General features: G+C 37.1%; 1 protein-coding gene across 1 annotated transcript in view; it reads left to right on the top strand.

Annotated features, from left to right (window-relative positions):
* ITFG1 (integrin alpha FG-GAP repeat containing 1) overlaps positions 1–18101 on the top strand; it is a 241383-nt gene that overhangs the window by 21214 nt on the left and 202068 nt on the right. The window contains exon 6 of the mRNA XM_065898764.1: positions 5692–5786. Within this exon, the coding sequence (XP_065754836.1) occupies positions 5692–5786 (95 nt within the window). The remainder of the gene's footprint in view (positions 1–5691; positions 5787–18101) is intronic.

Here is an 18101-nt window from a genome sequence, read left to right as displayed (position 1 = left end):
TGAAATCTGATTTTTAATTTGTTTTACCTCTGAATTCAAACTTTTTTAAACAATGTGTAGATCAAATAAAACACATTTTATGCTGAATTTGGCCCATAGTCTGCCACTTATGACTTTTGCTTTATCACTGTTCTAGATTCTTCATTTGAAATGTACGTTTTGTTAAATAGTTCCTAAGACAAAATGTCACAAGTTAGTTGAGGTTTTCCAAAATTCTAGCTATAACTTGTTTCAAAGCAAACCTGTAAAAAACTCTATGGGAAATTAGATCAATAACTAGCATAGTAATTAAATACTAGCATAGTAATTAAAGACAGCCACACGATTAACCTCATGGAGCTCAACTGTGTAAAAGTTTGTGTTTTTTTAATTCATTTTCAGCATATAATTACAAATTTGTTGGGAACATGCAAAACTCTCCTGAAATGACTTTATGTCAAACTTGTCATAGGATCTCTAGCCTGAGCCTGATTATTTTGTATGTAATTTAAAATTTAAACTTTAATGCTTAGAATTTAAAGAACTGATGAATAAATGGCATATCTTAAAGAGAAGTGAACCAATGATTATTAAATTGGACTTAATTGAAATTATTTTAAGCATTTCTAACCTTGTGTAGTATGAAAGAAAAACATGACATGAATGCTTGGTATTGAATTACCATACAACAAATGCTAAATATAACTTTTCAATATATATTAATATTTTCTTATTATCATAACCCTATATTATGGGGTTTTAGTTAAAGTAATACAATCAAGTTGTAGGAATACTGCTTGGTTTGGTTTTTAGTGTCTTGTTTAGGTTATAGATAAGGCCCAGTATGTGCTAAAAAGAATGCAGAAGAAGGTTACTGGGAAGAAGTTACTGTTTGTAGAACCCTTTGCATAGAGAAAATTTTCTCCTGTTGAATGTTTACTCTTTTTTCCAGAATCCACCTACCAATAACAAATTAGTCAATTGTTTCTTCCCACTTTCCAAACACTTCAAAACTAAATTCACAGGTGAACCTTGTTTGCTGTCTACTCAATTGGATACTGTGTTGACAATTAACTTAGACTTAATTAGTCTTTAATTGCTCTTTGGAGATGACATATCTATGCTTCCATATTGGACTGGAACATAATACTGTGAAAAAAATAGCAAATTCTAACTAGAAGTAGAGAAGAATAGGAGATGCTACTTAAGACTACGATTCAGTTCAGCCAGTATTTAGGAGCCAGGTCCTGGTTACGCATTGTAGATACAAATATCTATGAGTCAGGGTACCTAGGATACACTCTCAGAGAAATAGTTCCTCAAGTAACTATAATGCAAACTAAAGTGCTATTACTAGAGAAAAGTATAATAGTGAAACAGTGAGAGAGGAGTAAAGGCCTTTTGGAGGAAGCTGATTTAAGTAGGGCCTTGATAAATAGGAATGCCTTTGACACTGGAGTGTTCTTCACTAGTGAGGAATTGTGGGGAAATTTTATTTAAACTTGCTCTTCTTTCTGTAGTTCCTAATAGTTAACCAGTATGACCTTCCTGATTTTGACAAATGCACTATGGTTATATTAGATGTTAACATTAGGAGTAACTAAATGAAGGATATGTGAAAACTTAGTACTATTGGTTTTTTTAATGATAAAATTTGCATAACATTATTAAAATTAACCATCATTGTGTACACTTCAGTGAGATTTAGAACATTTACAACACTGTGCAACCATCACCTAGTTCCAGTGACTTTTCATCTCTCCGAAAGGAAACCCTGTACCCATTAAGCAGTCACTCTCCCTTTCCTCTCTACCCCTGCACTTGGTAACCACTAATCTTCTTTCTGTCTCTAGGATTTTCCTATTATGAGTATTTCATATAAATGAAATCATACAAGATGTGACTTTTTGAGTCTGGCTTCTTTCACATAGAATAATATTTTAAAGATTCATCCATATTGTATCATGTATCGGTACTCCAGTTATTTTTATGACTGAAAAATATTTTCATTGTATGGGTATATGACATTTTGTTTATTCATTCATCCATTGGTAGATGTTTGGGTTATTGTGAATAGTGCTGCTAAGAGCATTCATGTACCAGTATTTGTTTGAATACCTGTTTTCAATTCTTTTTTTTTTTTAACATCTTTGTTGGAGTATAATTGCTTTACAATGTTGTATTAATTTCTGCTGTATAACAAAGTGCATCAGCTATACATATATCCCCATATGCCCTCCCTTTTGCATCTCCCTCCCACCCTCCCTATCCCACCCCTCTGGTGGTCACAAAGCACCCAGCTGATCTCCCCATGCAATGCAGCTGCTTCCCACTAGCTATCTATTTTACATTTGGTAGTGTATATATATGTCAATGCTACTGTCTCATTTTGTCCCAGCTTACCCTTCCCCCTCCCCATGTCCTCAAGTCCATTCCCTACGTCTGTGTCTTTATTCCTGTCCTGCCCCTGGATTCATTAGAACCATTTTTATTTTATTTTTTTTAGATTTCCTATATATGCATTGGCATATGGTATTTGTTTTTCTCTTTCTGACTTCCTTCACTCTGTATGACAGACTCTAGGTCCATCCACCTCACTACAAACAACTCAATTTCTTTTCTTTTTATGGCTGAGTAATATTCCATTGCATATATGTTCCACATCTTCTTTATCCATACATCTGTCAGAGAACACTTAGGTTGCTTCCATGTCCTGGCTATTGTAAATAGTGCAGCAGTGAACGTTGTGGTACCTGTCTCTTTTTGAATTATGTTTTTTTTAAGGTATATGCCCAGTAGTGGGATTGCTGAGTCATCTGGTAGCTCTATTTTTAGTTTTATAAGGAGCCTCCGAACTGTTCTCCATAGTGGCTGTATCAATTTACATTCCCACCAAGAGTGCAAGAGGGTTCCCTTTTCTCCACACCCTCTCCAGCATTTATTGTTTGTAGATTTTTTGATGATTGCTATTCGGACTGGTGTGAGGTGATACCGCATTGTAGTTTTGATTTCCATTTCTCTAATGATTAGTGATGTTGGGCATCCTTTCATGTGTTTGTTGGTAATCTGTATATCTTCTTTGGAGAAATGTCTATTTAGGTCTTCTGACCATTTTTGGATTGGGTTGTTTGTTTTTTTGATATTGAGATGCATGAGCTGGTTGTATATTTTGGAGATTAATCCTTTGTCAATTGCTTTGTTTGCAAATATTTCTCCCATTCTGAGGGTTGGCTTTTTGTCTTGTTTATAGTTTCCTTTGCTGTGCAAAAGCTTATGTTTCATTAGGTCCCATTTGTTTATTTTTGTTTTTATTTCTTTACTCTAAGAGGTGGGTCAAAAAAGATCTTGCTATGATTTATATCAAAGAGTCTTCTTCCTATGTTTTCCTCCAAGAGTTTTTTTTTTTTTTTTTTTTTTTTTTTTGCGGTACTCGGGCCTCTCCCATTACGGAGCACAGGCTCTGGATGCACAGGCTCAGCGGCCATAGCTCTCGGGCCCAGCTGCTCTGTGGCATGTGGGATCTTCCCGGCCCGGGGCACGAACCCGTGTCCCCTGCATTGGCAGGCAGACTGTCAACCACTGCGCCACCAGGGAAGCCCCTTTCCAAGAGTTTTATAGTGTCTGGTCTTACATTTAGTTCTGTAATCCATTTTGAGTTTATTTTTGTGTATGGTGTTAGGGAACGTTCTAATTTCATTCTTTTACATGTAGCTGTCCAGTTTTCCCAGCACCACTTACTGAAGAGGCTGTCTTTTCTCCATTGTATAGTCTTGCCTCCTTTATCAAAGATAAGGTGACCATATGTGTGTGGGTTTATCTCCTGTGAAATTTTTTGTTCTAGTTCTGTGAAAAATGCCATTGGTAGTTTGATAGGGATTGCATTGAATCTGTAGATTGCTTTGGGTAGTACAGTCATTTTCACAATGTTGATTCTTCCAATCCAAGAACATGGTATATCTCTCCACCTGTTTGTATCATCTTTAATTTCTTTCATCAGTGTCATAGTTTTCTGCATACAGGTCTTTTGTCTCCTTAGGTAGGTTTATTTCTAGGTATTTTATTCTTTTTTTTGTAATGGTAAATGGGAGTGTTTCCTTAATTTCTCTTTCAGGTTTTTCATCATTAGTGTATATCAATGCAAGAGACTTCTGTGCATTAATTTTGTATCCTGCTACTTTACCAAATTAACTGATTAACTCTAGTAGGTTTCTGGTAGAGTTTTTAGTAATCTCTATGTATAGTATCATATCATCTGCAAACAGTGTGTTTTTCAATTCTTACTGGTATACACCTAGGCATAGAAATGCAGAGTCATATGGCAATTCATTGTTTAGCTTTTGGAAGAATTACCAAACTGTTTTCCGTAGCTAATGCACCATTTTATATTCCCATCAGCAGTATACAAGAGTTCTATTTCTTTTAGCAGTTTGAGACATCTGAGTTAATTTTTGGTATATGGTATGAGATAGGGGTATAAATTCATTCTTTTTCATGGCTGAAAACTTTGGAATTAATATTTATAAAAGATAATCATTCTCCAGTCTCGGGAAAATATCACCCATGATAATATTAAGTTATTTTTCTTACACTTAAGGAATTAAAGATATAAGTATAAGAGCTAAAACATAAAAGTCTTAGAAGAAAGCATAGGGGTAAATTTTCATAACCTTGGATTTGGAAATGGATTCTTAGATCTGACACCAAAAGAAAAAAGCAACACAAAAAAATTAGAACTGGATTTATCAAATTAAAAGCTTCTACACAGCACAGGACACTATCCAGAAACTGAGAAGACTGTACAGAATGGGAGAAAATATTGCAAATCATGCATCAGTTAAATATCTAGGATCTAGTCTATATAAAGAATTCTTACTACTCAAAGCAATAAATAACCCAATTTAAAAATAGGCAAAGGGGGCTTCCCTGGTGGCACAGTGGTTGAGAGTCCGCCTTCCGATGCTGGGGACGCGGGTTTGTGCCCCGGTCCGGGAAGATCCCACATGCCGCGGAGCGGCTGGGCCCGTGAGCCATGGCCGCTGAGCCTGCGCGTCCGGACCCTGTGCTCCGCAACGGGAGAGGCCACAACAATGAGAGGCCCACGTACCGCAAACAAAACAAAACAAAAAACATATGTATATGTCCACATAAAAACTTGTACATGAATATTCATAACAGCATTTAATTGTAATAGCCAAAAGTGGAAACAAGTCAAATGTCCATCAACAGTTGAACAGATTTACAAAAAATATAGCCATGTAATTAAATATTATTCAGGGATAAAAAAGACTGAAGTAGTGACACATGCTACAACATGGATGAACCTGAAAATATTATTCCAAGTGAAAGAAACCAGGCACAAAAGGCCACATGTTATATGATTCCATATATATGAAACGTCCAAAATAGGGAAATCCATAGAGCCAGAAAGCAAATTAGTGTTTGCCAGAGACTTGATGGTGGGGAGAATGAGAAGTTACTAATGAATACAGAGTTTCATTTTGAGGTGATGAAAATGTGAAATTAGATAGTGGTGATGGCTGCACACTGTGAATATACAAAAACGACTAAATTGTACACTCTGGAAGAGTGAATTTTAGAGTATGTGACAGAACTAAGAATAAATGCGTTTTTAAAATATCTTGCATGCAGATATTTTTGTTTTAAAACAGTGCTCATTTGATGTTTGCCTTAAGAAAAACATTTTTCTTTTAGGAATTTATCATGGCATCCTGCATTGACCATTAAAAGTAAAATGCGGATTCCACATTCTCATGCGTTCATTGATCTAACTGAAGATTTTACAGCAGGTGAGTTGCACATAAATGTAAAGTATTTCTTTTAGGCTGCCAAAGAATGATGAGATTTTTACTGTTTTCCTAGTAGTCATTTGCTATTGAATTGAACATTAAGACCAAAATGTTAGAAGGTTATAAGGAAGTTAGTGATATCGGAAAAATGTAAAAAGTATTGGATGCAATAAATAAGTCTTTAGTTATTGTTTTTTGCTGTTTGTTAACCACATCAAAATTTGGATTATTGACTAATAAATGCTGTAAATTTAATTGTAAGAAAAATATTTACCTTATGTGTTAAAGAATTTCAAAGACTTCAAAAAATTTTTATTATGGAAAATTTTAAATATAGAAAAGTAGGCAGAATAGTATGATATACGCACATTTAATCATCACCCAGCTTCAACAATAATCAGTATATGGCCAATCTTGTTTCATCTGTATAACCACCCATGAGCCCTCCTCCCACCCTGATAATTTTATAGGAATTCCCAAGCATTGTATCATTTCATTTATAAATATTTCAATCTGTATCTCTAAATGATAGACTTTTTTATTTTTGACAACCTCACGATCATTTTCAAACATTAAAAAATTTAACAATATTCTCTTAATAACAAATGCTTATTCACTATTCAAAATGCCCCAATTCTCTCCTAAATGTTTCTATCAAATTAGGAGCTAAATGAGGTACATACATATGAAGAAAAAACACCTGTCTTACAGAATTTCTCGAAGTGTGGATTTTGCTGATAGTGTCCCCGTGATGTTAATATGTGACTGTGTCCCCTGTATTTCCTCTAAGCCAGTGATTAGATTTAAGCAGCTATTGATGATCATTGTCAAGTCCACTATTTCAAAAGGATTTACAAAATCATAGCACCCTAAATCTATCACTCCTCAACATATATTATCATCTGGAATTTTCTATTTAAAACAAACAAACAAAAGGAATATCTATTATTATCTTTTTAGTCACCCGAAGTACAGTTGAGACAGGCAGGTTAAATGCTTAAATTTTCTTCCTTCTCATTTTTTTCCAGTTTTTTTTAATGTGGTAAAATACACGTAATGTAAAATTTCCATTGTGACCTTTTTTTTTTTTTTTTGCGATACACGGGCCTCTCACCATTGTGGCCTCTCCCATTGCGGAGCACAGGCTCCGGATGCGCAGGCTCAGCGGCCATGGCTCATGGGCCCAGCCGCTCCGCGGCATGTGGGATCCTCCCAGACCGGGGCACGAACCCGTGTCCCCTGCATCAGCAGGCAGACTCTTAACCACTGCGCCACCAGGGAAGACCCCATTGTGACCATTTTTAAGTATGTGGTTCAGTAGTATTAAATACATCCATAGTATTGACCATCTAGCTCTTTTCATCTTGTAAAACTGAAACTCTACACCCATTAAACCGTAACTCCTCATTCATCCCTTTCCCCCAGCTTGTGGCAACCACTGTTCTACTTTGCTTTTTGACCACTAAAAGTACTTTGAATAAGTGAAATCATACAGTGTGTGTTATTTTTAACTGGCTTATTTCACTTAGTGTAATATCCTTAAAATTCATCCATGTTGTAGCATAAGTCAGAATTTTCTTCGTTTTTTTTTTTTTTTTTTTTTTTTTTTGCTGTACGCGGGCTTCTCATGTTGTGGCCTCTCCCGTTGAGGAGCACAGACTGCGGACGCGCAGGCTCAGCGGCCATGGCTCACAGGCCTAGTCGCTCCGCGGCATGTGGGATCTTCCCAGACTGGGGCACGAACCCATGTCCCCTGCATCGGCAGGCGGACTCTCAACCACTGCGCCACCAGGGAAGCCCAACTTTCTTCCTTTTTAAAGCTGAATTGTATATAACCACATTTTGCTCAGCTTCCACATTTTAGCTGTTGTGAATAATGTTGCTGTGAACTTTCATGTACAAACATCTCTTAGAGATCCTGCTTTCAGTTCTTTGGGGTATATATCCAGAAGTGAAATTGCTGGATCATATGATAATTTTGTGTTTAATTTTTTGAGGAATGGGCATCACAGAAACTTTATCGTTTTACATTCCCACCAACAGTGTACAAGGGTTCCAGTTTCTCCACATACTTGCCAATATTTGTTATTTTCTTTTTTTTCATAGTAGTCATTCTAATAGGTATAATGTGATATCTCATTGTAGTGTGGGTTTGTTCTGTTTCTTTGGTTTTTTGCCACTCCACGTGGCTTGCTGGATCTTAGTCCCCAAACAGGGATTGAGGGATTGAACCCGGCCCCAGCAGTGAAAGCACTGAGTCCTAACCACTGGACTGCCAGGGAATTCCCTCTTTGTAGTTCTGATTTGCATTTTTCCTAGTGATTAGTGATGTTGAGCACCTTTTCATGTCCTTATTGGCTATTTGCATATCTTTTTTGGAGAAGTGTGTACTTAAGTCCTGTGCCCATTTTTCAATTGGGTTGTTTCTTTGGTGTTGTTAAGTTTTAGTTAGTCTCTGTTCATAATATTGCTCCCTCATCAGATACATGATTTACAAATATTTTCTCTCATTCTGTGGGATATCTTTTTACTCTGTTGATAGTGTCTTTGTATGCAAAAAATTGTTTAATTTCATGAAGTCCAGTTTTTCTGTTGTTTCTTTGTGGCCTTGTGCCTTTGGTGTCCTATCCAAAAGGTCATTGCCAGATGCACTGTCATGAAGCTTTTGCCCTATATTTTCTCTTGAGAGTTTTATACTTTTATCCCTTACATTTAGAACTTTGAACCATTTTGAGTTAATTTATATATGTGATGTTAGATAAGGGTCCAACTTCATTACTAGCACCATTTATTTTTTTTTAATATTTATTTTTTTGGCTATGTCAGGTCTTTGTTGCGGTGCACAGGCTTCTCTCTAGTTGTGGCATGGGGGTTTTCTCTCTGTAGTTGTGGTGCACAGGCTGCAGAGCGTGTGAGCTCTGTAGTTTGCAGTACTCGGGCTCTCTTGTTGAGGCGCTCGAGCTCAGTAGTTGGGGCATGCAGGCTTAGTTGCCCTGCAGCATGTGGGATCTTAGTTCCCTAATGAGGGATTGAACCCATATCCCCTGCACTGGAAGGCAGATTCTTTACCACTGGACCACCAGGGAAGTCCCATAGCACCATTTATTAAAAGGACTTGTCTTTTCCCCACTTACCACCCTTGTCAAAATTCATTCGACTGTATACTCAAGGGTTTATTTCTGGGTTCTCTGTTATTTCACTGATCTATATGTCTGTATTTATGCTGGTACCTCACTGGGGTTTTTTTGGGTTTGTTTTAAACTTTTTATTTTATATTGGAATATAGCCAATTATGTTGTGATAGTTGCAGGTGCTCAGCAAAGCGACTCAGCCATACATATACATGTATCCATTCTCCCCCAAACTCCCCTCCCATCCAGGTTGCCACATAACATTGAGGAGAGTTCGCTGTAGTACTATCCTGGTTTAATTACTACAGCTTTGGAATATGTTTAGTAATCGGGAAGTGTGAGTCCTCCAACTTTGTTCTTTTTCAACATTGTTTTGACTATTTTAGGAGGTCCCTTGAGATTCTATACGAATTTTAGGACAGGTTTTTCTGTATCTATAAAAAGTGCCATTGAGATTTTGGTAAGGATTGTTCTGAATCTATAGGTCACTTTGGGTAGTATTGACATCTTAACAATATTGTCTTTCAGTCCATGAACATGCAATGTGTTTTTCTTTATTTGTCTTCTTAATGATTTCTTCCAACAATGTTTTATAGTTTTTAATTATATAAGTCTTTCACCTCCTTGGTTAAGTTAATTCCTAAGTATTTTATTCATTTTGATTCTATTATAAATGAAATGTTTTCTTAATTTCCTTTGTGGATTTTTCATTGTAAGTGTTTAGAAATGCAGCTGATTTTTGCATGTTAATTTGTATCCTACAACTTTTCTGAATTCATTTATTAGTCTGAACAGGTTTTTTTTTTTTTTGGTAGAATCTTTAGGGTTTTCTACATATAAGATCATATCATCTATGAACAGAGATAATTTTACTTTTCTCTTTCTAACTTGGGTGCCTTTTATTTCTTTTTCTTATTCCTCTCTTTTTTTTTTTTTTTTTTTTTACCAGTTTTCAAACACTTCTAATCAGCTTTTGCAATTATATTTTTATATAGTATACTAATTGCAAATGAGTAAAGCATGCCTGGTGGTTGGTAAAAGTAATAAAACTTCCTTCCTTTAAAAGTATTTTATGAATTTACATTCCCAAAAACGTGCAAGAGGGTTCCCTTTTCTCCACACCCTCTCCAGCATTTATCGTTTGTAGATTTTTTGATGATGGCCATTCTGACCGGTGTGAGATGATATCTCATTGTTGTTTTGATTTGCATTTCTCTAATGATTAATGATGTTGAGCATCCTTTCATGTGTTTGTTGGCAATCTGTATATCTTCTTTGGAGAAATGTCTGTTTAGGTCTTCTGCCCATTTTTGGATTGGGTTGTTTGTTTTTTTGTTATTGAGCTGCATGAACTGCTTGTAAATTTTGGAGATTAATCCTTTGTCAGTTGCTTCATTTGCAAATATTTTCTCCCATCTGAGGGTTGTCTTTTGGTCTTGTTTATGGTTTCCTTTGCTGTGCAAAAGCTTTTAAGTTTCATTAGGTCCCATTTGTTTATTTTTGTTTTGATTTCCATTTCTCCAGGAGGTGGGTCAAAAAAGATCTTGCTGTGATATATGTCATAGAGTTTTCTGCCTATGTTTTCCTCTAAGAGTTTGATAGTGTCTGGACTTACATTTAGGTCTTAAATCCATTTTGAGTTTATTTTTGTGTATGGTGTTAGGGAATGTTCTAGTTTTATACTTTTACATGTAGCTGTCCAGTTTTCCCAGCATCACTTATTGAAGAGGCTGTCTTTTCTCCACTGTATATTCTTGCCTTCTTTATCAAAGATAAGGTGACCATATGTGCGTGGGTTTGTCTCTGGGCTTTCTATCCTTTTCCATTGATCTATATAACTGTTTTTGTGCAAATATTATTTGCTACCTGTTTTTCAAAAAAGTTGAGGAGTTAAAGCGTAAAATACTTTTTTAAAAATTTTATTTTAATTAATTTATTTTTTAACATCTTTATTGGAGTATAATTGCTTTACAATGGTGTGTTAGTTTCTGCTTTATAACAAAGTGGATCAGCTATACATATACATATATCCACATATCTCCTTCCTCTTGTGTCTCCCTCCCACTCTCCCTATCCCACCTGTCTAGGTGGTCACAAAGCACCCAGCTGATCTGCCTGTGCTATGCGACTGCTTCCCACTAGCTATCTATTTTACATTTGGTAGTTATATATGTCCATGCCACTCTCTCACTTTGTCCCAGCTTACCCTTCCCCCTCCCCATATCCTCAAGTCCATTCTCTAGTAGGTCTGTGTCTTTATTCCTGTCTTGCCCCTAGGTTCTTCATGACCTTTTTTTTTTTCTTAGATTCCATATATATGTGTTAGCATACAGTATTTTTCTCTTTCTGACGTACTTCACTCTGTATTACAGACTCTAGGACCATCCACCTCGCTACAAATAACTCAATTTCGTTTCTTTTTATGGCTGAGTAATATTCCATTGTATATATTTGCCACATCTTCTTTATCCATTCATCTGTCGATGGACATCATTCCATTCATATTCACACACACACACACTCACAGACAGACTTGTTTCTTACAATTCCTTTTTGAAGAAAGGTATATTTTACGTTTGAGGTTTTAGAAACTTAGTTTCTTTCAGTTCAGTAATATTAGATTTCCTTAATCAACACCAACTCCGCCTGTAAGGAATTTTTTTTTTATGAAAGAGGAAGTGATTGTTGTCAGATGTTGGAAAATATATCCAAAGAGGTATCTCAGTAGATTTTACGTTTTATTTGAAAATGACATGAATACAAGTCATCCCATTACAACAATTGGAAAATCCAAAAGTAAATATGTATAAATTCTTTAAAGCATACTTTTAATTCTTGAAGTACTGTTGAACTTCACTAATTTTTTTTCCATTTTAACATCTTTATTGGAGTATAATTGCTTTACAATGGTATGTTAGTTTCAGCTTCACAACAAAATGAATCAGTTATATATATACATATGTTCCCATATCTCTTCCCGCTTGTGTCTCCCTCCCTCCCATCCTCCCTATCCCACCCCTCCAGGCGGTCACAAAGCACCGAGCTGATCTCCCTGTGCTCTGCGGCTGCTTCCCACTAGCTATCTACCTTACGTTTGGCAGTGTATATATGTCCATGCCTCTCTCTCGCTTTGTCACAGTTTACCCTTCCCCCTCCCCATAGCCTCATGTCCATTCTCTAGTAAGTCTGTGTCTTTATTTCTGTTTCACCCCTAGGGTTTTCATGACATTTTTTTTTCTTAAATTCCATGTATATGTGTTAGCATACGGTATTTGTCTCTCTCTTTCTGACTTACTTCACTCTGTATGACAGACTCTAGGTCTATCCACCTCAATACAAATAGCTCAATTTCGTTTCTTTTTATGGCTGAGTAATATTCCATTGTATATATGTGCCACATCTTCTTTATCCATTCATCCGATGATGGACTCAGGTTGTTTCCATCTCTGGCCTATTGTAAATAGAGCTGCAATGAATATTTTGGTACATGACTCTTTTTGAATTATGGTTTTCTCAGGGTATATGCCCAGTAGTGGGATTGCTGGGTCATATGGTAGTTCTATTTGTAGTTTTTTAAGGAACCTCCATACTGTTCTCCACAGTGGCTGTATCAATTTACATTCCCACCAACAGTGTAAGAGGATTCCCTTTTCTCCACACCCTCTCCAGCATTTATTATTTCTGGATTTTTTGATGATGGCCATTCTGACTGGTGTGAGATGATATCTCATTGTAGTTTTGATTTGCATTTCTCTAATGATTAGTGATGTTGAGCATTCTTTCATGTGTTTGTTGGCAGTCTGTATATCTTCTTTGGAGAAATGTCTGTTTAGGTCTTCTGCCCATTTTTGGATTGGGTTGTTTGTTTTTTTGTTATTAAGCTGCATGAGCTGCTTATAAATTTTAGAGATTAATCCTTTGTCAGTTGCTTCATTTGCAAATATTTTCTCCCATTCTGAGGGTTGTCTTTTGGTCTTGTTTATGGTTTCCGTTGCTGTGCAAAAGCTTTTAAGTTTCATTAGGTCCCATTTGTTTATTTTTGTTTTTATTTCCATTTCTATAGGAGGTGGGTCAAAAAGGACCTTGCTGTGATTTATGTCATAGAGTGTCCTGCCTATGTTTTCCTCTAAGAGTTTGATAGTTTCTGGCCTTACATTTAGGTCTTTAATCCATTTTGAGCTTATTTTTGTGTATGGTGTTAGGGAGTGATCTAATCTCATACTTTTACATGTAGCTGTCCAGTTTTCCCAGCACCACTTATTGAAGAGGCTGAACTTCACTAATTTATTCAAAAAAGCTGTGGCTTGACGGGGGATGTGAACATAGATATGTGATTTCAGGATGTATTCTTCAAAGAAGTAACACCAAAACATTTTCATTTCTGTTTTACTCTCCCATCCTAAAGTCAATATCCAAGAGTGAAGAATGAAAGGGAATACTGGTGGAAATGCTGGCCTTAAGTACAGCTGTGAAATAGGTGAAACCTATCTTGAGGTCCCTTCATCTGTACTTGGTCTCTCTCATCCTCTTGGGGCTCTGGTGACATTACTGTCTTTTCTTCAGCCAGCTGATGTTCTCAAACTGACCCCCAATTGCCCTGAATTTTCCACAAAGTTAATTTCATCCCTTGCAGTAAACTTTTCCCTTACAATCTATCCCAACAAAAGTTTTGCAGTGTATAATGCCTAGCCCAAGTGAAAACAAGGTAAAGGTTCGCTGCTACAGATTTTCCCTGGCCAAACAGGACATGCATTTCAAAAGAGGCCTTGGGATTCAAGGGATTCATACCTTGCTATTGAGGAATTAATTCCTGAACTTATTGTTTACCTGTGTCCTGCCTTATAGAGCATGTGGGTCATCAAAACCTTCTTATAGGTTTGCCATAAATAAAAGGAACAGTCTGAATCATTGATCATTTAAATTAGAGATTTATTATATTTGAATAAAAGAAGACTCACTTTAAAAGGAATATCATAAATACTGGCATTAAAATTTTAACAGATTATAACATAGGTATACACAGGAAACATAACCTCTTTGTTTTCTAAAATCAAGGCTCTGTGCCTTGGGCAGGTATTGGAGAAATGGAATTTAAACTTCTCAATTAAAATTATGTATCTTGGTCTCTTGAGGGTTTTAATTTATTGGTTAAATTTTCAGTTTTTCTGGATATTAACCCATTTCTCTTCTCCTAGCAAAAATGGCAACTGGGTGAGCGTAAGGATAGGCTTATATGTCCTCAGGGAATTGGAAGAAGACGTCTTTCTTTGTATCTGCTCTGAGGTTCTTACACAGCCATATTGATGGCCCTTGTGTATTAAGTAACTTGCTGGTATTTGGCAGCTGGAGACCTCCTGATCTCTTCTCCTTGCTCAGTCAGAGCCTCACAGTCTTCCCTGGTTGACTTGATCCTGCCTTGAATCTGATCCTGTTTTAATGGATTCCTCTGAAGCTCCACCTCTTCCATTCAGCCCTCTGACTTGGATTGTCCACTGTTCATCGTCTACCATGGAATTCATTTGCCTTCTACCATAGTAGTAGCCCTTGGAAGATCCATTGGCCCTCGGCTTGGCTACTGTTGATATTCAGCACAGGGGGTCTTAAGTCCCTTTGCCACACGTGAAAATGAAGGGAAGTTTGAGAATACTAGGTTACACCCTCCATGCTCTGTTTTTGTTCTGTGAAGATAACCCCTGTACATAGCTATCATCTCAAAAGATAGGCTCCTCCCTGAATTCCAGTAGCAGGGTCCTGGTCTTCCTTTGTACTCTGCTTTCCTTTCAACTTCATCATTGTTATCCCCCTCGAGGTTGAACCCTCACATTGAGGGTGGTCAGGGAAACTGGCCTTGACTCTACTCTGTCTTCCTGCAATCTCCGACTCCTCCTCTTTACCACAAGCCTTCTCATTGCTTCCCTAGGTAGCTAACATCCAGACTTGAGTTGTTTCTACCTGTGACTTAAAGTAAAATTTGTTCAGATCCTTAGGTTTTTCTTTTAATATGTAAACAGAATTCTGGGGATTTAGATATCTGTTTTCATTCTTAACAAAGTCTGACTTTAAATACTTTTTTCTGGATAGAGACTCAATAACTGCCATTTTTGGAAATCAAAAGCTGAATATTCTCTCTTTTTTGCAGTCCTGCTCTAATAACCCTAATCTTTTCCTAGGCCAGCAGTTCTCTAAGTGTGGTCTGGGTATCCCTGAGGATCCCAAAGACCCCTTTGGAGGGTCCATGAGGGCAAAATAATTTTCATAAAAACTATAAGACATTATTTGCCTTTTCACTGTCATTCTTGCTCTCATTGTCTCACAAGTGTACAATAGAGTTTTCCAGAAATTTAAAAACATATAATGACCTCATCGTTCTGACGTCTTGTATGTGTGCTTATGTATTCTTATGTTTTAAAAATGTTTCAGTTTTAAGTTTTATAGTAAATTATATCAATAGATATAGCTCACATAGACAAAACCTCTTTGGGGTCCTCAGTAATTTTTAAGAGTTTAAAGAGATCCTGACACCAAAAAGCTTGAGATCTGCTGCCCGAAGTAAATGGATGCTTCTAGCTAACTGGGGTCACTGTACAAAGTAATGAGAAAGAGTAATGTAATATCCTTCATACATACATACATTTATCAAGCAAAGATAAGATCTTGGCTGTGACAACTCAGATAGATTATAACAATTTCTCTAAGCATTCCCCGACCCCTCTTTCTTGTTCCTGCCAAATAATTATCATAGTCCTAGCATCTGACACACAGCCAAATGTAGGAACTTAGAGGCTGATCTATTGGTGAGGTGTTCAGTTCCTTCACATGGGTTCTCAGAAGAAGAATTGCTGAATCATATGGTAGTTGTATTCTTAATTTTTGAGGAACCTCCGTATTGTTTTCCACGGTGACTATACCAATTTATAATCTTACCAGGAGTGCCCAAGGGTTCCCTTTTCTCCACATCCCCAATAGCATTTGTTACCTGTCTTTTTTTTTTTAATATATAAATTTATTTTATTTTTTATTTATTTCTGGCTGTGTCGGGTCTTCGTAGCTGCGCGAGGGCTTTCTCTAGTTGCAGAGAGCAGGGGCTACTCTTCGTTGCAGTGCGCGGACTTCTTACTGTGGTGGCTTCTCTTGTTGCAGAGCATGGGCTCTAGGCACGCAGGCTTCAGTAGTTGTGGCACGTGGGCTTCAGTAGTTGTAGCTCAGGGGCTCTAGAGCACAGGCTCAATAGTTGTGGCACACAGGCTTAGTTGCTCCACGGCATGTGGGATCTTCCCGCACCAGGTATCGAACCCATGTACCCTGCATTGGCAGGCAGATTCTTAACCACTGCGCCACCAAGGTAGTCCTTTTTTGATGCTACCCATTCTAACAGGTGTGAGGTGACATCTCGTAATTTTGATTTGCATTTCAATGTGACCTGGAAATTTCTTTAATATCACAAATCCTTTTTCACTAATTCATCAATTTCAATAATTATTTACTGAGCCTCTACTCTGCAAGGCATTATACTAGAAACCAAGGGATCAAAGATGAAAAACAAGATCTCCAGACTCAAGAGCTACAATGGTATGAATCTCAAGGATGTCATTATAGCAAGACAACACTCTGTTCATGCTGCATTCAGAAGTTTAATTGAGCATACTAATTGTATGCTCATAACAGCATTGTATGCTGTTTCTTAAACACTGCAAAGCAAGGTCCAATCTCAGGGCTTGGGTCAAGTAGCTGTTTTCTCTGCCTGGAATATTATTCCTTCATATATCCATATCACCTCTGTTTTGCAGAAAGCTTTACTTTCTGTTTCAAGGTTCATAGGATTTGCTGGCAAAATAACCACTCTACACTCAGTTAAACAAGAATTTAGAGAGACTTTATTGAATTAACAAAGATTACAGTATACTAATTAAGAAAAGAATAGTATAACTAAGAAAGAAAAGACAGAGGTTTATACGTCACCAAATTGGGGAAGCACCTACATCCAGATCCAAGCAGTGCTGGGAAGTCCCTTGAACAGCAGTCTCTGGAGTCCCAGTTGGGAAGGCCCCAGGCGGTGCGTCTACCCCACGGGTAAGACTTTAGTTTGCCACTCGATGGAGCCCAGCTTTTAGCAACAGGCCGCAGACTGATAACAGTCAGCCTACGTGCAAGTTTGCAGCTCTGGTTGTTGTCATAAATGCCTTGGTCTTAACTCTAAGTCTTGGATTGTTCTTGATCCCCAGGGTCTGGCCAGACACTCAAGGTGCAAGAAATCCCATGACTTACTCTCTATCTTATCTAATGGATTACAGATGTGTGCTGGCACCACCCCTGCTGGCCTGGGTGTAGCTCAGCAGTTTGGCATGCAGCCAGCTGTAGAGTCATTAGTACTGCCTCTGAAGCCTGAACAAGACTACTTTACCAGCTTCCCCAACAACCTCTTTCAACTTATTTCTCCAAATAAACTTTACTTCCTTCACATCTTCACTCACATGTCATCTTATTTGTCAGTGAGGCCTGCTGTATCTGAAATTGCAACTTTCACGCACTTCCCTGTGCTCTTTCTCTGCTTTCGTTTTTCTCCAAAGCCCTTTCACCTGCTGAAATAATATAAACTTATTTTTATTATGTCTTCTTATATTATATCATAAATTCCATGAGGGCAGGGATTTTTTTGCTGTTCTGTTCACTGTTGTTTCTTCAGTGCCTAGAACAGGGCCTGGCACTGAATAGGGACTTGATGAATATCTGTTGAATAGTAAAAATTTTGGCAGCAGAACAGAATCTGAAGACAGCTAGCATATTTTTATGTGCTCAAACTGTCCCTAATTGATAGGCCTCTTTCAGCTAAAGATTTAACAGCTAACCAACAGCTAACTCTTGATAAAAATGGTATTTGTTTCCAGAAGTTCAAACACATGATTAAATGGGTTTTCTTTTAAAACACCACAAGGGATTTCTCAGAACTATATACAAAACTTAAGAACTTTGGCAGTGGGAATTTCATCTAAGCAGATGTAGAAAATAATGGAGACATTTCTCAAGAGTTCTGTCCATTTTTCTAAAAATACAAATTAAACCATTCCAACCCTTAAGATAACATAAGGTTATCTTATAAATCCCTTCTAAATGCATTCAGTTTGAACTGATTCAGATTCTTTTCTGAGTAATAGCTGATCTGTATCAGCAGAGATGAAGAGACCTG

Source organism: Phocoena phocoena, chromosome 20 (genome assembly GCF_963924675.1).
Source record: "Phocoena phocoena chromosome 20, mPhoPho1.1, whole genome shotgun sequence".
NCBI classification, from domain to species: Eukaryota; Metazoa; Chordata; class Mammalia; order Artiodactyla; family Phocoenidae; genus Phocoena; species Phocoena phocoena.
This window is presented reverse-complemented; position numbering and strand designations above follow the sequence as displayed.